The 17800-nt window shown below is 45.9% G+C and overlaps 1 protein-coding gene across 10 annotated transcripts in view; it reads right to left on the bottom strand.

Annotated features, from left to right (window-relative positions):
• Positions 1-17800, bottom strand: part of DLG2 (discs large MAGUK scaffold protein 2) — a 1595452-nt gene that overhangs the window by 410779 nt on the left and 1166873 nt on the right. For 7 of the 10 annotated variants that reach the window (XM_059722034.1, XM_059721995.1, XM_059722020.1 and 4 more), the window contains one exon: positions 7330-7485. The exons of the other annotated variants lie outside the window; for them this stretch is intronic. In XM_059722034.1, coding sequence (XP_059578017.1) covers positions 7330-7485 — 156 coding nt within the window. The remainder of the gene's footprint in view (positions 1-7329; positions 7486-17800) is intronic. 10 annotated transcript variants of the gene reach the window in all.

Genomic DNA, 17800 nt, shown 5'->3' with positions numbered 1-17800 from the left:
ACTCCTTTCCTGGGAAAATGTAAAGCAGATTTCAGCTACTGTACCACTGCATACTGCACCACCCCTCCTTTTAATGACTGAGACAGCAAGAAGTTTTTTTTTTTTCATTACTATGATGTACCAAGTTGACAAATTGACTGTTTTAGTGAACACCTTTCTTAATGAACTTTTCTTCCTGTCTGATGGGGGTTCATTATAATGAGATTGTGCTGTATTTTTCATCCTGAAGCTATTTTTTTTTTCAATGAGAAACCTACGTGAAATATCACAGCACTTGTAATTATCACAAGTGCCAGGTTGACTGTCCACACAAACTTCCATGTGGGGAGGAAAGTACAAATTACAGTAATCACCTCGCAGTCAGAATGGAGAGTGAAGTGTTTTTGGTTTGGTAATGTTTAGCATTCTCTTTGCGGTTGAAACAGGAGCTGAAACAACTGATTTGGTTAAACGTGCTGATGGTAGGCCCTGGCTTTTCACAAATCAGTAGAGTAGATAAGGAAAATCTCTTGGGCTACATCTACACATTGCAATGCAGAACTAGCTCTGAATGGGCTAGCTCCACAGCTGAAAGCAGTATAACTGTGTTAAGTTTGGGGCTTTGACCAAGTTCATTAGCTCTGTCTACATGGCTTTACTCATTCCAAAAGCCAAGCTGGCCCCTCTTCAGAGCACAGCACTATGCTATGTAAACATCCCAGTTCACTTAGAGCTAGCATGGATATATCCACCAGGGAAGCATTGTGCCACACCCGTAAATAAGTATAATTCAATTGTATCAAATCTGTATTTTTGATTTCTGAACACGAAATCCCTGAGGCCCAGTTATTCAAACAAACTGAACAGAAGGCAAAACAATAGAGGGAGGAAAATTCCCAACTGGTGTCAACAAGGACAACTTTGAACTGGTGCCAGCTAGAACTCCTAGGAGATGTCCACACGAGCGGGCATGTGCCTCTTGCCCTGCCTCAAACCCCTTTGATGCAGGGCAACAGGCATGTGCGGGAACAAAAAATGTTTGCAGTGCGGGGAGAAAATTAGGCCCCTGGATATCCAGGGGTCTAAAAAAACCGAAGTATAAAGAAGCGGGGCAGCGAAACAGCTGCTGTGTGTCTGTCTGTGCTGTGCTCTGCCAGGAGGCCCCGGAGCCCCCCCCCCCACCCCTTCTTCTCAGGTAAACAGAGGCTTTTTTTTTTCCCTGTTCTTTTTCTGGGTTTTTTTTTTTAAGTGATGGTGCCTAGGGTTGTAGGGGTAGCCTTGGGGGCCTGGGGGTGCAAGTTGGGGGGTGGGGCTGGGTGGAAAAGCCATTGGGGGGGTCTAGGGGAGTGGGGCTGGGTGTGGCAGCCAGTGGGTGGGGGATGGGGCCAGGTGGGGCATGTGGACCTTGCAATTTGGGGTGGTAGCCCCTGTGGGGGCCATTTGTCCCCCACTGGGGGGCTGTATCCCTTGTGTGGGGGATGAACCCCCTGTTGGGGGGCCATACCCCTCGTGAGAGTGCCCCTGTTGGGGGTCTGAACCCCCTTTTGGGGGGCTGAACCCTTTATGTGGGGGCTGAACCCCCTTTTGGGGGGTGTAGCCTTTGTGTGGGGGCTGAACCCTCTGTTGGGGGGCTGAAGCCCTTGTGTGGGGGCTGAACCCCATGTTGGGGGGCCGTAGCCCTTGTGTGGGGGCCATTGGCCTGTGGGAGGGCAGCAAAACATGTATTCATGAATTCATGGAACCTGTATTTAGAGTTCATTTTATTATTATGATAAGAGACTTGCTTTAACACTGTAGATATATCAATAAAACATCATCCAACTGATCTCTGTCTCACTTTCTCTCTCTCTTTATAGTGGTCTTTTGTTTTACTTGTGGAGGAACATGGATTTGGGGATATTTTAGAGAGTGATTTGGAGATTTTTTTTATCGGGGATTTTTCAGTTTTCCAACAGGGAACACCAGAATTCCTGCTAGGGAGGCCAGTGGCAGGACCCTGCTTGCTCAGAGCTGGCACCTTGGACCCATCTGGCTGTGGCTGACCTCCTGGACAAATGGGGCCGGGAGGACATGCTTTGACTGTTCAAAGCAGGCCACCACACCCGGAACATCTTCCGGGCAATAGCTGCCCAGTTGGCCGGGCAGGGGGCACACATGGCAGTAGTGCAGCACAAAGGCCAACCCTGTAACCGCAGTCCACTGGCCCAGAGGGGCAGATGCCTCTACTGGCTCTGCAGTCCCCATCTGGGTCTGTCAGGTGCACAGCAGGTCACAGCCAGGCAGCAGCCCCCACTGCCAGACTGCTGCAGTGGGTAAAGGGTGCAGGGAACTCTCAGGGCTGCTTCAGCAGTCCAGCTGGCACAAGGGGTAGTATCCACAGGTACCAACTGCCTGGGCCCCAGAAGCTCCTGAGTGCGAGTAGCCCTGAGCTACTTGCCAGGGTGGCTTTTTATACTGCTGGGGGCAGGACACTGCACCTTTTTATACTTCTGGGGACAGCACAGGTGCTGGCCCCGGGCTCTAGCTGCCCCTGGCTGAAGGTCCGGGGGGAGCCAGGCAGGGTTATTTTGCTCCTAGTGGCACAATTTGCTCCACAACAAAGTGCATGTCCGAGCACATGCGCTGAGGCAAAAAGCCCCGGCTCAAATTTGCACCACTTCTATTTGAGCTGCTGCAAGCGCACATGCTTGCATGTGTGGACACGCCCCTAGGAGCTCTGATTTAGACTAACTGAGCACCAGTGATCCTGGTTTTCTCCAATAAAAAAAAAAATCCCCAATTTTTGGATTTAAAAAAGTAACCCAAAATCCACATTTTTCCGTGATTAAAATGAAATGTCACTAATCTGAAAATTGGTTGTTTTTTTTTTTTATCTGAGAAAACCAGGATCCCTGCTGAGCACCTAGCTCACAGCACATGAAACTTTATTTCCAGAAGCTGCCATCCAAATGAAAAAAATGCATATCAGATTGCCCACATGTTCCACCCTAGAGGGAGTGCCCTTCGTCTTCCTGCCCTTTCATTAGCAAAGAAGAGCAGCTGCCTGTAGTTAACAGCCTGCCATGATCAAATAGACACCAAATAGAAATCAAAGAACAATATACCTACTACTAAACAAAAAGGACCCTGGATCCAGGCTGCACACCTCTGGTTGTAACATCCAATCCCACACTACAATCTATTTGATGAGCTCTCTTACAATTTCACCTACATTCAAAGACTTGAAAGAAATTTCCTCAAATAAGCATTTAAACTGTCCCCAGCCTCACCAGAAACTCATCATGGGGAGAAAAGTTTCAGTGACTAACAGGGGGAAGGAACTGGACCTTGCCAAAACAGGAAAAGCCAATTCATCTCCACCAACAGGCTGATCTACACTCCTCACAACAAAAGCATCACGGTTCATGAATCCGGAACATGCCGATTATATTGCAGACCTCATTCAATATACCTAATGCTCTCTTGGGAACTGTATTGGTGAAACCAAGACACCGCTGTGCTCCACAATAAACTTCCACAGAAAAGTGGCATAGGACAAAATGCTCTGTTACCAGTGGGAAAACACTTTTCACAAAACAACTGTTCTATCTCAGACTTCACCATCCTCATCCTCAAAGGAAGTCTACACAATACCTTTAGCAGATAGGCCTGGAACAGAAATGCATAACTCTGAGACACCCAAAAAACCATGGTTTTAATAGTCACATTAATTTTGTGATATGTTATAACCTACTCTTCACCTCTCTTGGTTAACTTTTCTTTGCTTCACAGGTGACAACTTCCCTTTGAGGTGATTAAATTCAGTAGCATAATTAGGCAAAACCAGAAGTAATTGCTCTAAGTCATATTAAGCCTGGGTTTCTTTCCAAACCCAATAAAGGGTATTTGAAGCCCAAAAGCATGTCTCCTTTATCTCCCAACTACATAAGTTGGTCCAATTAAAGGTAGCATATTACTCACAAATCCTGCAGTGGGATTGGGTTCTCAAAAAACCCAAGCTGAGGAAGAACCTCTCCCAGCCCATAGCTTCTCTTGGAGTCCTTCTGTCCCATTGTCTAGCTCGGTGTCTTTTGTCTTTATAGCAGGAAAACAGGGATGTAGGATTCTGATGGACTATTTTGCTGTCTACTTCCAATCACAAAGGCATTATTAGTTTTGCAGATTTAAATCTCTATGTAAGAAAGAACATACTCCTGCTTTTTGGTCAGGACTTGGAAGGAATCCATTTTAATGTGCTGTATGTAGGAGTGTTCAGATATTCAGAGACTGATTCATCATGTCCTGTTTCTTGCGAAGTTCATTTCTACTAGTGAAAAATGTCATTAACCAAAATGCCGATGTTTTACACTTCATATTAGTGCAGACTATTTACATTACAGAAACAGTAAACCAGGCCTCCTGCAGTTCTAGGTACATCTTAGAAACTTTCACCCTAATATTCTTCCTGTAACCTGACAGGTATTGGATGCTCTTACTATATTTGGTCATACTCATTTTATTAGTTTATTGCTTATTCTCCTTTAAATTAATACTTAACAGCACTGCAATGCCTTTCACATTTGTTTTCCTACATCTTGTTGTTCTTTTCCTGTTACTATCTGACATTAATTCACCCATTGACTTTCCACTTTAATAATTCTGCTCATCTTCTCTCTTTGCGCTCTGCTAGCGCTTTATCCTTAACAATCTGTTTCTAAATGCTGCTCTATAGATAAAACTGCAGATATGATTGTATTTATTATTTCAGCCCAGCTTATTAAGGATAATGCTTGTTCCACAGAAATTGCTCTGACATTTGGGATTACTTTACGGGAACGTTAGCACCAGAGACCCTTCACGGGGAAGGCAGAAGTCAAGGCTCCCGGGCTCTACTCCAAATATTTATTCTATGTATTATTTGTATTGCAAAAGCACCTAAAAGCTCCAGCTATGGGCCAGACACCCATGTGAGGTACCGTACAAATGCACAACAGAAATAGCCCCTACCTCAGAAGAGTTCAAAATCTGCATTGATAAAAGATGCAAGAAACATGCATACCAAACAAGGGTGAAGCAACAGGAAGGAAGAAGGAAGGAAGTATTAGAGTAATTCTATTAAGACCATCTGGGTACATACATTATCTGTTACGTAACTTGTGGATTGCTGATGGCTCCAGGCATTTCTGTAACTGCGTTTTGCCTTTTTAATGTAAATGTATAAAAGCAGCTATTGTTAAGTGATGCACAGCCAAAATGCATTTGATTGCTGAAGGGAGAGGCTTAAGAAGAAAATTAAAGGAAAAAAGAGGGATTTGTTTGAAGGTACCAAAAATCCTAGAATTACCCAAAACATATTCTGCATTCATCATTATGCCAGCCTGTTCCTAAGGATAAGGGCTGCATCCATACTTTCCAGACTGATAATTTACTATAAAGTAGCAAAATGTTAATTAAACTGAAGTTAAAGAAAAGAGCCTTTCTCCTTACAACTTTTTACAATGTATTTGATTTATAAGCGACTATTTGAAACACAAATTATGTGTCCAACTTTGCCAAACGTGATATTGGTTACCTGTCATATTTTGCTAAACTTCTATTATTCTAAAGCTTATCACAAAACAGCCATCTAAATACAGAACATTGTCCGTTTCCTGCGATATCACCCATAAGCCTATTTGTTCCTTCTTGAATGATAATCAGAAATTAATGATCAGTTGCTCTGTTTCCTCAAAATCCTTTCTAAACTTTGTTGCTGGCAGGTTTCACTTCTACTCCAAGTTCTGAACATATTTCAGTTATTTTAGATTTGCAGTATCGGCTTCTAAAAAAAATTGTCTTTGGACCAGCACATAAGAGTAAATTTTCAAGAGGAACCAGTGATTTGAAGTGATGCTTTAGAGTGCTTTTCAGGCAGCTGGTAATCTGATCAGTACTTTCTGAGAATCAGGCCCTTTCCGGACCCCTTCCAGTTCAGCAGCCAAACAGAAATGCTCCAAATCACTATTCACTTTTGAAAATCTAACCTTAAATTTTATCTTCCTGAATTCTTTGTCTGTTCGATTATCATTACCCATCTTGAGGAGACAGCCAGGTGATTTCACATGGCTGGATGCCATTTTCAAGGGCTTATCATGGCCATTCACCTGTGAATAGCCCAGGGGCTCTGGCGGCCCTGCCTCTTGCTGCTGTTTGTTTGCAACGACTGTCCATCACGCAGCTTCACCCTTCACCACTGATTGGTGGAGAAGGACATGGCCGCATGACAGGCAGTCCTCTCAGCCAATCATCACCAAAGGGTGGGGGCAGCAACTATTTTGGACTCCTCTTCCCCCCTAGGCGACTGATAGGGTGGCATGGGGGGGCACATGCCCCTGCCCTAACAGGGCCATCCCCACCCCTCCCACTGGCGTCTGCAGGTGTTTGCCAGCTCCGTCCCTGACGCTGGCTTCCGCAGGTGCACCCCCCCCCAGGCTCAGGAGGCACCAGTTGCCCATGTCTCCCCTCTTCCCCCATGGTGGGCTGCACGGCCAGACAGCAGTGCCATGAGGATAGCCAGTATTTTACTTTCAGTAAGTTTTCTTTTTTTTTCCTTTTTTTTTTTTTTGTGGATTCTGCAGACATTGCCTGATTTTGTGGGCAATGCCAAATTTCACATTCTCCATAAAAATCTGTGAAATTGTGATTTCAGGAGGTCCCTAATTATTATATCTGAAAACAGTTAACTGATCATTTTGAAACATATGGACAAAGATTACTTTGGTCTAAGGAAATTTTCACTGATTAACCATTTGTAATAAGATAAACTTCAGACAATGGTAAGCACATAACAACACAACTCCTTTCACTGTTTCCATAGTTTCATCTCTCATCAGTATGCTGCCATCCTCAGGGATGCAATATTTCAGGGACAGAATGAGCCAGTATTTGGCTGGGGAAGTGATTACTCTTTGTTAACGTTCCTTAAATGATCTCAGGATGTACCCATCAAATAAAACAAAATACATCAGCTGAAGAGAGCTTAATTTATGGCATCAGCTTCCCCTGTTACAACTGATGGTGAATTCTTAGTCATTTCTGAAGTAAAACAAATGCAGAGTTAGGTTACAGCATGAAATATATTTAATGAGAAGCACTTGAGAGAGCCATTCCTATGGATTTAAACTGCTTGTATTCACCACTTTTTTTTGGTAACCATAGCATTATACGGAGGTACAATGCGTTTCCCAATGGACAGTGCTGCGGAGGTGAAAGCCAGGTTAAAGACAAGCACAAGCCTCAGGAGAGGGAACATTAGGGAGGCTGGGATTACTCTATAACTACTGATGCTCATGCATTCTAATAAAGGAAGTGAGAAAAAAGCGCATGCAGTACCTGGTGATCTCAGAGTCAGGGAGCAGGCCTACGTGGTAGTGGGGGTAGGGAGCTGAAAGAAGGAAGCTTTTGTCACATTCGACAGGGGAATAGTGCCTAGGAGAAGGTGGCTTATCACACAGTTTGTTCACAGTGCTGTAAACAGGTTCAGGAGGCCTGGTGATACAGAGACAAGAGTAAAAGATTAGATGTGCATTAAGGGCCAAGAACAGACAAAGAACACAGCCATCAGAATTTAAAAGCATGCGAAGAAAAATCTGTCAAGAACATTTCAGTACAGACAAGTACAGAGTACTACTAGCTCGTAAATGAGAACTCTGTTTTCCAGTACCATTGAATAGAAGATAGTTGCATAAAGGATACACAAGCAATTCAGTTATGCCATAAAAATGTACCTATTTATTGTGCACTCTAACTGAAAGAGTGCAACTTTCCCTCTGGAGCCCAATGATGCATTTCCCCAAGTGATCTGCTATTATATGTTGAGTATATTTATAATTTTTTACATATTGCTACCAGAACTATATATATAGATGTGTTAACATAACATAGATATTCTAATATAATAAAAGCCGTAGCACTTCTGGCAGTGCATCTGTCTGTCCATAACGCTCTGGGCCAACTGCGCATGCGCTGCCTGGAGCCTTATTGACAGACAGACACATAGGTGGAGGCGGTGGGGACTAGGGGAGGGGAGGTGAGAGTCGTGGCCCTGCAGGGGGGCAGGGCCATGTGGGGGCAGGGCATGTGGTGGGGCCTGGCGCATGGTCGCAGGGTGCTGCAGGGAGTGGGTGCAGGGTGTTCTGGGCGGGGAGAATGAGGCGCGGCCTCAGGGTGCTACATGGGGAGTGGGCATGGGGGGCAGGAAGGGAAGGGGGGTCACGGTGGCCTGCTGCTGCTGCTGGAAGGGCCGGGGAGACTGGGGCTGAGACTGTGCCAAGCAGAGGGGTGGGCTGTGCTCAGGTTGGGCTGAGCTGTGGGGCCAGGGGAACTTGGCAGCTCCTCCAGGGCTGGGGACAGGTGGCTCCCACCACTGCACGCACTGCGGGGGGCTGGGAGGAGGGGGGCCTGCATTGCCCCCTGGGCTCCGTGGCACCGTGCCCCTGCATGAGCTGCCAGGTTCTGATGGCTCCATGACCTGGCCTGGCCAAGGCCCCAGTCACGGTGAATGTGGCCACAGCTGGGCTGGGCCATGGGATACTCGGAGCCTGGTGACTCCTCCAGAGGCAGCGCCGGGGAGCCCAGGGGGGCCCGTGGGCCCATCTGTGCATGGGGCAGGGGCAGCTGCAGCCTCTGCCCCTGCTTTGACAGTGGTGGCACCACATGAGTCCCACTGTGGGGCAGGCTGGGCTGGGCACTGAGGCACGTGTGTGTGGCGTGCACCTGGGTGTGGGGGTGGCAAGTGGCTGTGGCTGGGTGTGTGCAGCATATGTGTGTGGCTTGTGTGTGTGTGTGTAACTCCGTGTGTGTGTGTGTGTGTGTGTGTGATGTGGCTGGGTGTGTGTGTGTATGGCATGTGGCTCTGTCTGTGTGTGTGTGTATGGCGTGTGGGTGGATGTGTGTATGTGTGGCATGTGGCTGAGTCAGTGGGTGGCGTGTGTGTGTATGCGCGCGTGCGTGGCATGTGGCTGGGTGGGTGAGTGTGGCATGTGGCTTGATATATGTGTGGTGTGTAGCATGTGGCTGGCTGGGTGGATGTGTGTGGCTGGGTGGGTGAGTGTGGCGTGTGGCTTGATACCGGCTCAGCTATATGGGACCCGGGGGGCTTCCCCTCCGGATCCGGCTCAGCCGCGCAGGGCAGTGGGTGGTGGCGCTCCATGCCCACTGCCCACACGTCATTCTTGACGGGCACTTCCTTAGTCTATATATAAATATATCTAGATATCTATATATACATATAAAAAAAAGGAAGGTAACTGATGCACAACTTTCAGCATCTTATCCATAATGTGTTGCATGCATTTCCACTTAGAAGAATGTGAAGTTTATTATTCAGCAGAAAGGCATTTATTTTCTTTTCCTGAAATTCACAGATGAGGCAAAGATGCTTTATGAAAACAACATGGCCCTGGACTCCATAAAATAAAACTTGCAGGGGGACCTCTGGACAAGGTGCATCAACATGCACCCCTCCTTGATAGTGATATTGTACACACACATACACGCACCCACGTGTGGACAAATCAATTAAGATACTGTTGAAACAATGAAGAGTTATGTACACTGTTTTCCGATTCCAGTTTTGACAAATCCTGCTTGAACTATGGTAAATACAGATATTCTGAGTTAAATGGTAACCCCTGAAAGTTCAATATTGAATAAATAGTCAGATACTACAACCCTACCGTGTTCGAACACTGGTAAATCTCCTGCTGTACCAGTGCAGCCCTGCTGACCCTGAGGCCAACTGCCAGTGCCATGGCAAGGAAGTTTGGTGCCCAGGGCAAAGCCCGCAGCAGCAGTCCACCCTTGCCCCATGCACAGATCTGGCGGGGGGGGTACACGCTTGCCTGGGAGTGCACACAGCAGTGGGAGCTCTCCCCCATCCCCACGCCTCCCTCCCCCCCCATGAGCCACTTGCGGCTGCATCCCACACCCCGCCCCAGCTAGGCAGTACCTGTTGGCGCTCCTTCGCTTCGATGCCCAGAGTGGTCAGCCCACTCATCCCCTCCCCCCACCACTACGGCACTGTCAACTGCACTAGTGGAGGGATTCACCCCTGGGACAAGGCAGTACTTACCCCCTCAGCTGGGGGAGCAGCTTTGAATACCAGCCAGACTCTAGCCTGCCGGTAAAGGACTCTCAGAACATTCCCTGAAATAGTGCATCCTCATTTACTCTGGACCCTGCAGCCCTACCTGCTGACACAGCCATGATTGCAGGAAAATTCAATCACTTCGCTTCCACTCTGCAAAACTCTGAGTGTGTTCAGCCTGAAGGGCTCTCTTCAACAGCAGAACTCTCTTTTCTGCCAGCAGAGACACTGCATGTGTTATGCTGCTTCTGCCATCCAGCCCCTGGCTGATGGTATGAGTAGGTCCTACAATGCCTCCAGCTGGCTGCCACGGTACATTCAGCAGCTGGTGCCTTCGCAGAGTGCACTTCCTGCTCTGCCAGTGCAGCTATAGAGTGGAAGCATATAGAACTGCCAGCACCACCCATGCTTCGGTGGCAGCTGCTGGTTGTTGCCACAAATTTGTTCTAGAAGAAGCAGGTAAGTGCGGACATAGCTTAAGGACTGTGAACAGTTTGGTGCTTTTCTTCATGGATCAGTCAGAAGATCCAACATGTGCAACAATGCCTAAGTACACAGTAAGCTAAGAGAGGGAAATAGCCAGCCAAATAATTTAACCTTTCTCAAGGCATCAAGGGATGCGTCCATGCATGCAGGCATATGCACTTGCAGTAGCTCAAATAGAAGTGGCGCAAATTTGAGCTGGGGCTTTTTGCCTTAGTGCATGTGCCCGGACATGCACTTTGGTTTGGGGCAAATTGTGCCAGTTGGGGCAGAATAATCCTGCCTGGCTCCTCCTGGAACTGAAGCCAGGGGGAGCTGGAGGCTGGGGCCAGCACCCTAGAGCTCAGGGCTACTCACTTCTCAGGAGCTTCTGCGGCTCAGCCAATTGGTACCTAGGGACACGACCCCTTGTGGCTGGTGGGACGGCTGAAGCAGCACTGAGAACTCCCTGCACCCTCTACCCACTGCAGCAGTTTGTTTAAGCTGTTTTTATTCTCCTGGTAACACTGTGAAACACTAACAACACAATTCTTTTGCTATAATTATGCAATGATGACAGAATGTTATTATAGTAATGTCAGAATTTGCACAGAATTTATTAGTGACTAAAATGGACCAAGCTTGGCCACTGACATAGCACAGGATTCCCTGTTGTCCTTTGATTTGGAGGCTTGGTGTTTTCTTATTTAAAGATTTTCCTCAATAAATACAACTAATCTTTTTTGTATACAACCTTGCATTTGGTTTTAAAAACTCTCTTGCCAAAGCTAGTCTAGTGAAAAATGTACGTGTGCCAGATTGCTAGTTTAACATTCAAAGTGACCGAGTATGTAAATAGCAAAACTGTCACCACTGAATCCTTCCAATCCCACCACGAAACATCTTTAAGGAAAGCAAAGATTTCTTTTTCTCTATATATTTTACAGATGTTTGGGGGATGATTTTAATAATTTACCGTCTACAAATCAATTACTCTCTCGATATCCTGAGATATAGCATCTATATTAGGATTTATTTTAGCCTGTCATACAGCCTCTTACTCCTCCAAAGCTGAATTTTGTTCCAGAACCATCTATGAAATAGAATACAAATATCAAATTTAAGCAGTCTATAGTGCTGATTTTGAAAGAGTTTTGTTTCTGGAAGAGAAAGATTTAAAAAAATGATTACAGAGTTCTCTTTGTCTTAAGACTTAGCTTGTGATTAGCTTGTTAACTGATTAAAACAATTGAGAACCTGCAATCACTGATGAAGTATGAGTGCCTTTTGTCCAGACTCCCAGCTGGAATATCTGTGCAACATTAATGATTTTATTTCCTTACCTTATTTTCCTTACAGTCATAAGTATAAAGATAATAAGCTCAAGAAATAATCATATATGAACCTTGTGAATGTATTCTGAATGCTTGAAATTACACTGGGTCACAAAAATGGGTGACCATCACTACTTCTTCTGGCTCACAGATCATGCCATGAAGATGAGTAGGGATGTGGTGAATGATGTGTTAAATCAAAATCTGCAAACTGTCGGAGCCAAACACAGTGAAAACAGATTTCCAATGCAATTTCATCTACCTAGCCATTGAAGTCACACTTATCACCTTGGCATCTGAATGCATTCAGGGGCTTCCATAAAACCTCTAGGAATGAGTCACACATCTTGTAAAGCCAGACCATGTTAGTGATTTTTAAAATGTTCGTTTTTCCTCCGAAGGAATTCAGTGAAGTCACACTGCTGCGGCAGGATTGTAGGAAATTGGCAGGTACTTAATGAACCTTTTTGAATAGATATAATGTTCCTAAATAGAGCTCAGCCCACAGCACTGGAACATTACGTCCTTTATTCACAGGTAGATCATGAACATTGATGTTGTGAGTTGGCCTGCAATATGCCATGCCATCCATAACCCGAAGTTGCATGGGTGGGAAAGAAGTTGTCACTTATTTGCCTTATCGAGACTTGGTCTCTTCTGAGAATATAAACTAGGACAGTTTTTTCTTGTAATAAGCATATCTGTGCTTAAGGAACTGGACTGAAATCATCAGAATCATCCATTTGCCATCAGATGGTAACCCTTCGTAGCCACTATAAACGCTAGGCTGAACTGGTTTGTTAAAGCCCGTGGTAAAATTCACTCTTGTCATTTACTGCATATTCACAGCACTGACAGCGTCATGGCTAGCCCCTAGTTGCATTACCTGTACCTTGAAGTGAAGCAACTAGCACAAAAACTTGTGGCATGAAGAACTAAAGGATTAGGGCCATGTATATACCAGTCTAGACTTATTTGACCTGAGGCATTATCTGTAAATAAAAATTAAATAGCAGAAATCAGGAACACTGAAAGGTGGGGCAAATAATGCAAACCAGATGACGAATTAGAATAAAAAACTACTACTGAACAAATAAACAGGCCAGGGTATCAAAACACGTGCTTCATCTATAAGATGTGCTGGAATCAGACTAGGTGCTGGTGAGTTCTACAGCACGATATAATCATCCATTTTCTCTGAGATATCCTCTTATCCCACTTCTTCTGTGACATTAGAGTACCTCACTACAGGAAGCTAAAAGTAGTATTGTATAACAAGAAAGTTAAGAAGGTCACTCTCATCTCTGTTGAATAGTTTATTTTGCGGGGAAGTGAGGGGAGTGTTTTAACATTACCATCTTGTCATGACATTTGCAGCTTCCTTAATTGAGCAAGAGGAGAATGGACTACCAAATTAAAGAGTCTGATCATTTCATATTCTTTTCCCCTCTTCTTCAATGCTATGGCAGAGAAAGAGCTGCTGTCTGCTGCAGGATAGGCATGAAGGACAGTACAGGCGTCCCTTGCTTTATGCTGTACATGCGTTCCTGGAAAACAGCACATAACTTGAATTCGCATAAAGGGAACCCACTTTACAATGTAACAAATAGGGATACGTTCCAAGACCTCGACTGTACTGACCCCCTTGACTGTACTGACAGGGCGTCGCGCCACTCCCGGAGCAGCTGCAGCTCTGTAAGTATGGGCACCAACTACCCTGAGTGGCAGTCATGGGTGCTGCTGCCAAGCAGCTTCATGGCTTACAGCTCCCGGTGTGCTGCATTGATGGGGCCAGACCGGGCCAGGCTGCAGGGGCTGACGCTGCAGCCTACCCAGGGCACATCCACCCAGCTCAGCCTCCCCAAATAATTTTTTCTTCCTTTGCCTATGGCATCACTCCCACAGTGCACCGCACAAAGCAGCTGACTGTGGGCTTCCACCACACTGATTGCATAAGAGTGAATTTACTTTGCATATAACAAAATTTTTGGTGTAAAAAGGGTCATCGCATAAGAGCGAATTTGTATGTACAGAACCCGCATAAAATGAGGGAAGCCTGTATACCAAGATAGAGGTTTAGGACTAATTTGCAAAGCACTGGTCTGAAAAATAAAATCAAGAGAACAGAATAAAAAAAAAAAAATTATAACGAGTTTGAAAACAAATGCTAACAGCTTGTGTTATGATGCATTCATTTTTAAAATGAATTTAAATATGTGCAATGGCTCGTTTACCAGCATTAAAAAATGTAAAAGATGGATGTATACCGTTTGAGGAGTTATTCACCTTACTTTATCCACAATCAAAACATTTTCAAAGAGGTAGCAGCTGCCAGATTTAGAAGTTTTATCAGGATTAAGACAAATACACTCCTGTTTTTATCCATCTGAGTAAACAAATTATATGGGAGAAAACACAAGCAAACATTTTGGGCTGTATTTTCCTCTCAACCTGTTCAATGTTAATGTTAACTTAGAACAAGCCAGCAAATAAAAGAGGTTATGCACTTAAGCCACGATCCTATCCCACCTACGTCTATCCTTAAACCATGATCCTATCCCACTGATGTCTACTAAATCCTAAATTCATCTACGAAGGGCCTAAATCCTGTTCAAGTCCTGGAAAAACAATTGTTACAATAGGTTCCTCTTCCTCCTCCTCACTGCTTTTTGTAACTCAGTGGGTGAGATGCTTAACTTTGCATTAGCATAGTTTACTGTGAAGTAAGCATGTGTGCCTACACGTGCATGTACTTAGTTGGCAGTAAACCTCCCTAATCCTGAGTAAATCTCCTACCTGCAAATGCAAGTGGCAAATTTACTCGGGATTGGTAATGGTGCTCATGTAGATGCCCAACCAAGATCAAAATCTGTTCCTGGTCTGTCATCCACCAGGGGACGGAAGATATCTCCTTACCCCTGGGAGCTGCCTGCTTCTGAGGCAGGCTCCACCACCGGAGCCTGGGTGGGGACTATGGCCCCCTGCTCTGGCAGCAGGGAGCTCCAAGCCCCCTGCTCCCAGATCACACCATTGGAGAGTGGGGGCTGGGAGACCCTTATCTCCTAGCCTGAGCTCTGAGGTTGGGGGGCTCAAGCTGGGAGATCCTTATATCCCAGCCTGAGCTCGGCAGTCATGGAGCTAGTGCTAGGAGATAAGGGTCTCCCAGCCTGAGCCCCAGGACTGGCCAGGAAATGTCCCAGTCAGGGACAGGTCCCAGTCCTGTGCCCTGATCAGATGATCAAGGCACAGGGCTTGGAAAAAGTGGGAGGGTTAGGGTAGGTCCCAGCCCCCTGCCCCTATCCATTGGTGCAGCAGCTACCAGCAAGCTAGCTGCTAACTGCTCCACGGGTGGATTGGGGAGGACGCTCAGACCTGCCCCTTCCCTGCTGCTTTTTCCACACCCCATGTCCCTGATCAGGGAGCCAGGCCCAGGATCTCCCTACTGCCAGGGCAGGAGAACATTGTTCCCATCCCAGCTGCAGGCAGCCCCCTGGGACAGGAGATAGCTGTCTCTTGGCCTGGTGCTCCCTGCCAACCCCTGGGAGCCTGGAGCTCCCCACCCAAGGCTGCAGGGCACTGTGTGCAAATCTGCTCCCTAATCCCCACATATGTAGATGCCTGCCTGAAAACCCTTACTCTGGCTTATTTTACACCAGAGTAAATCTAGGCCAGAGTAAATGCATGTGTAGCTCCACCCAGTGTTAAGGCTATGGTCATGGCATATTATAAAATATAGGCATGTTAACATTTATTGAGGAACTGAACCAGGCAGGATAGGATCACATGGGTACTAAGTAGGCCTGTGTGAATAGGGAACTAGTCGATTCGGATTCAGTTGATTCAGATGGCAGAGATTTGATTCGGAGATCTGAATTGTTTTTCCAATTCAATCCGGCCAAATCACTTTGGAAGATTCGGAGACAACTCAGAAATTTGGCCATAGAGTATAATGGAGAATCAATGAAATATTTATAACTTTGTTGTATTGTGGCTTATTGGGAAGAAACATGCAGAGGTGGTAGCCTCTGCTGAGAGCATGGAGCATGCCAAGTTTCAAGGAGATAGGTGCAGGAGTTTCTGGGAAACTGCACCTCAATTCCTGAAAGCAAAACTCATGTCACGTGTGTGTGTTAAGCCATAGTGGGGTGAAAACTGAAGGGATGGTAGCTCTTTCTGAGGCCACAAAGCCTTCCAAGTTTCAAGGACATAGGTACAGGGGTTTCTGGGAAGCTGCACCCCAAGCTGCTGACAAGCAAAACCCATGACATAGGTGACACTGTGTATGTGTTAAGGCACAGCGGGGTGAAAACTGCAGGGATGGTAGCCCCTGCTGAGGCCACAAAGCCTGCCAGCTGTCAAGGAGAGATTTGCAGGGGTTTCTGGGAAACTGCACCTCTGCATTTTTATCTGTGCTGCTACATCCTCCTTCCCCCCGGCCCCCAGCCTGTCCCTCACCCCATGACGCCTCCATTTCCATTTTCACTGACTGGCTTTCTTGCCTGCATTGTGTGCCAGGCCAGCCTCTGGCTTCTTTACTACTCCTTCCATCCAGGACCAGGAGACACACCAAGTGCATGTACTTCCTCAGCCTTACACAGGGTTTTTCAACCCAAAAGCTTCCTAAGTTATAGTATTCTGACTATTTCAGTTTTTTTCATAATAAACATATAAACATAAAAACACAGGATAAGCCATCATATATCATGAGTAACAGATATCCAACACAACATCTTTACTTGTTGGTGTCAATTCCTTTATAAAAAGAAAGGCTCTGTGACAGTTCCGTATGGATACCTTTGACGCTACTGGTACTATTGGTGTTGACCCAGCTAAGTTATTTTGACCTGCCGGAATTTACAGTGGTGGACCAGGCCGAGGCTGTAGGGGAGGAGGCGACCTCATAGGGTCACACTGCTGTGTTGTGCAGAGGCCCCAGCACCAGGAAGGTCTCACCTGAACACACACACAGTCCCACAAGCACCCATGTCACGAGTTTTACCCGCCTATGGCCAGAGATGCAGGGCCTCAGAATCCAGATGCCCTCCTGCACCTAGGTCCTTGACAGCTGGCAAGCTTTGTGGCCACAGCAGGGGCTACCACCCAAACATGTGACATGAGTTTTGCTTGTCAGCAGCTTGAGGTACGGTTTCCCAGAATCCCCTGCACCTATCTCCTTGAAACTTGGAAGGCTTTGTGGCCTCAGTAAGACCTACCACCTCTGTAGTTTTCACCCCACTGTGGCTTAACACATACACATGACATGAGTTTTGCTTTCATGAATTTGAGGCACAGATTCCCAGAAACCCCTAAACCTATCACCTTGAAACCCAGCAAGCTTCATGGTTTCAGCATGGGCTACCACCCCTGCAAGTTTCATCTGAATCAGCTAAAAGACATCAAAGTTATAGATATTTCATTGATTCCCCATTGTACGCTATGGCCAAATCTCTGAATCGCTAAATCTTTTCCAAATCGATTTGGAAGCTCCAAATCGATTCAGAAAGCCTAAAGCTTCCAGCAATTTGATTCAAATTAATAGATTCAGCCTCTGAATCATCCAAATCATCTCTGAATCATGATCTGAAGCTTTGCACAACCCTAGTACTAAGTACGCTTAAACATCTAATATGGTGGTTTGCAACCCTGTGAAACTCAAGGCACACCTCAGGTCTTAGCTTTCATTTATTTCTTGACTACCAAAAAGAGAGCAATTCCATTGCAAAGAACTCAAGAAAGCCCACAACTGGTCAGAAAGGTTTTGGTACTATGCATTCCTAATTGAAATCTCTGGGTTGATCTTGTGAATCATGTGTACTGCTAATATTACACAGTCACCTTCACATTACCCTAGTTGAGAATCATTCATCTAATAGGTGCAATCAAAGTGGGCTTGTAGGGTATGGACATTTAAACAAGTTTC

This window comes from Alligator mississippiensis, chromosome 1, assembly GCF_030867095.1.
Source record: "Alligator mississippiensis isolate rAllMis1 chromosome 1, rAllMis1, whole genome shotgun sequence".
NCBI classification, from domain to species: Eukaryota; Metazoa; Chordata; order Crocodylia; family Alligatoridae; genus Alligator; species Alligator mississippiensis.
This window is presented reverse-complemented; position numbering and strand designations above follow the sequence as displayed.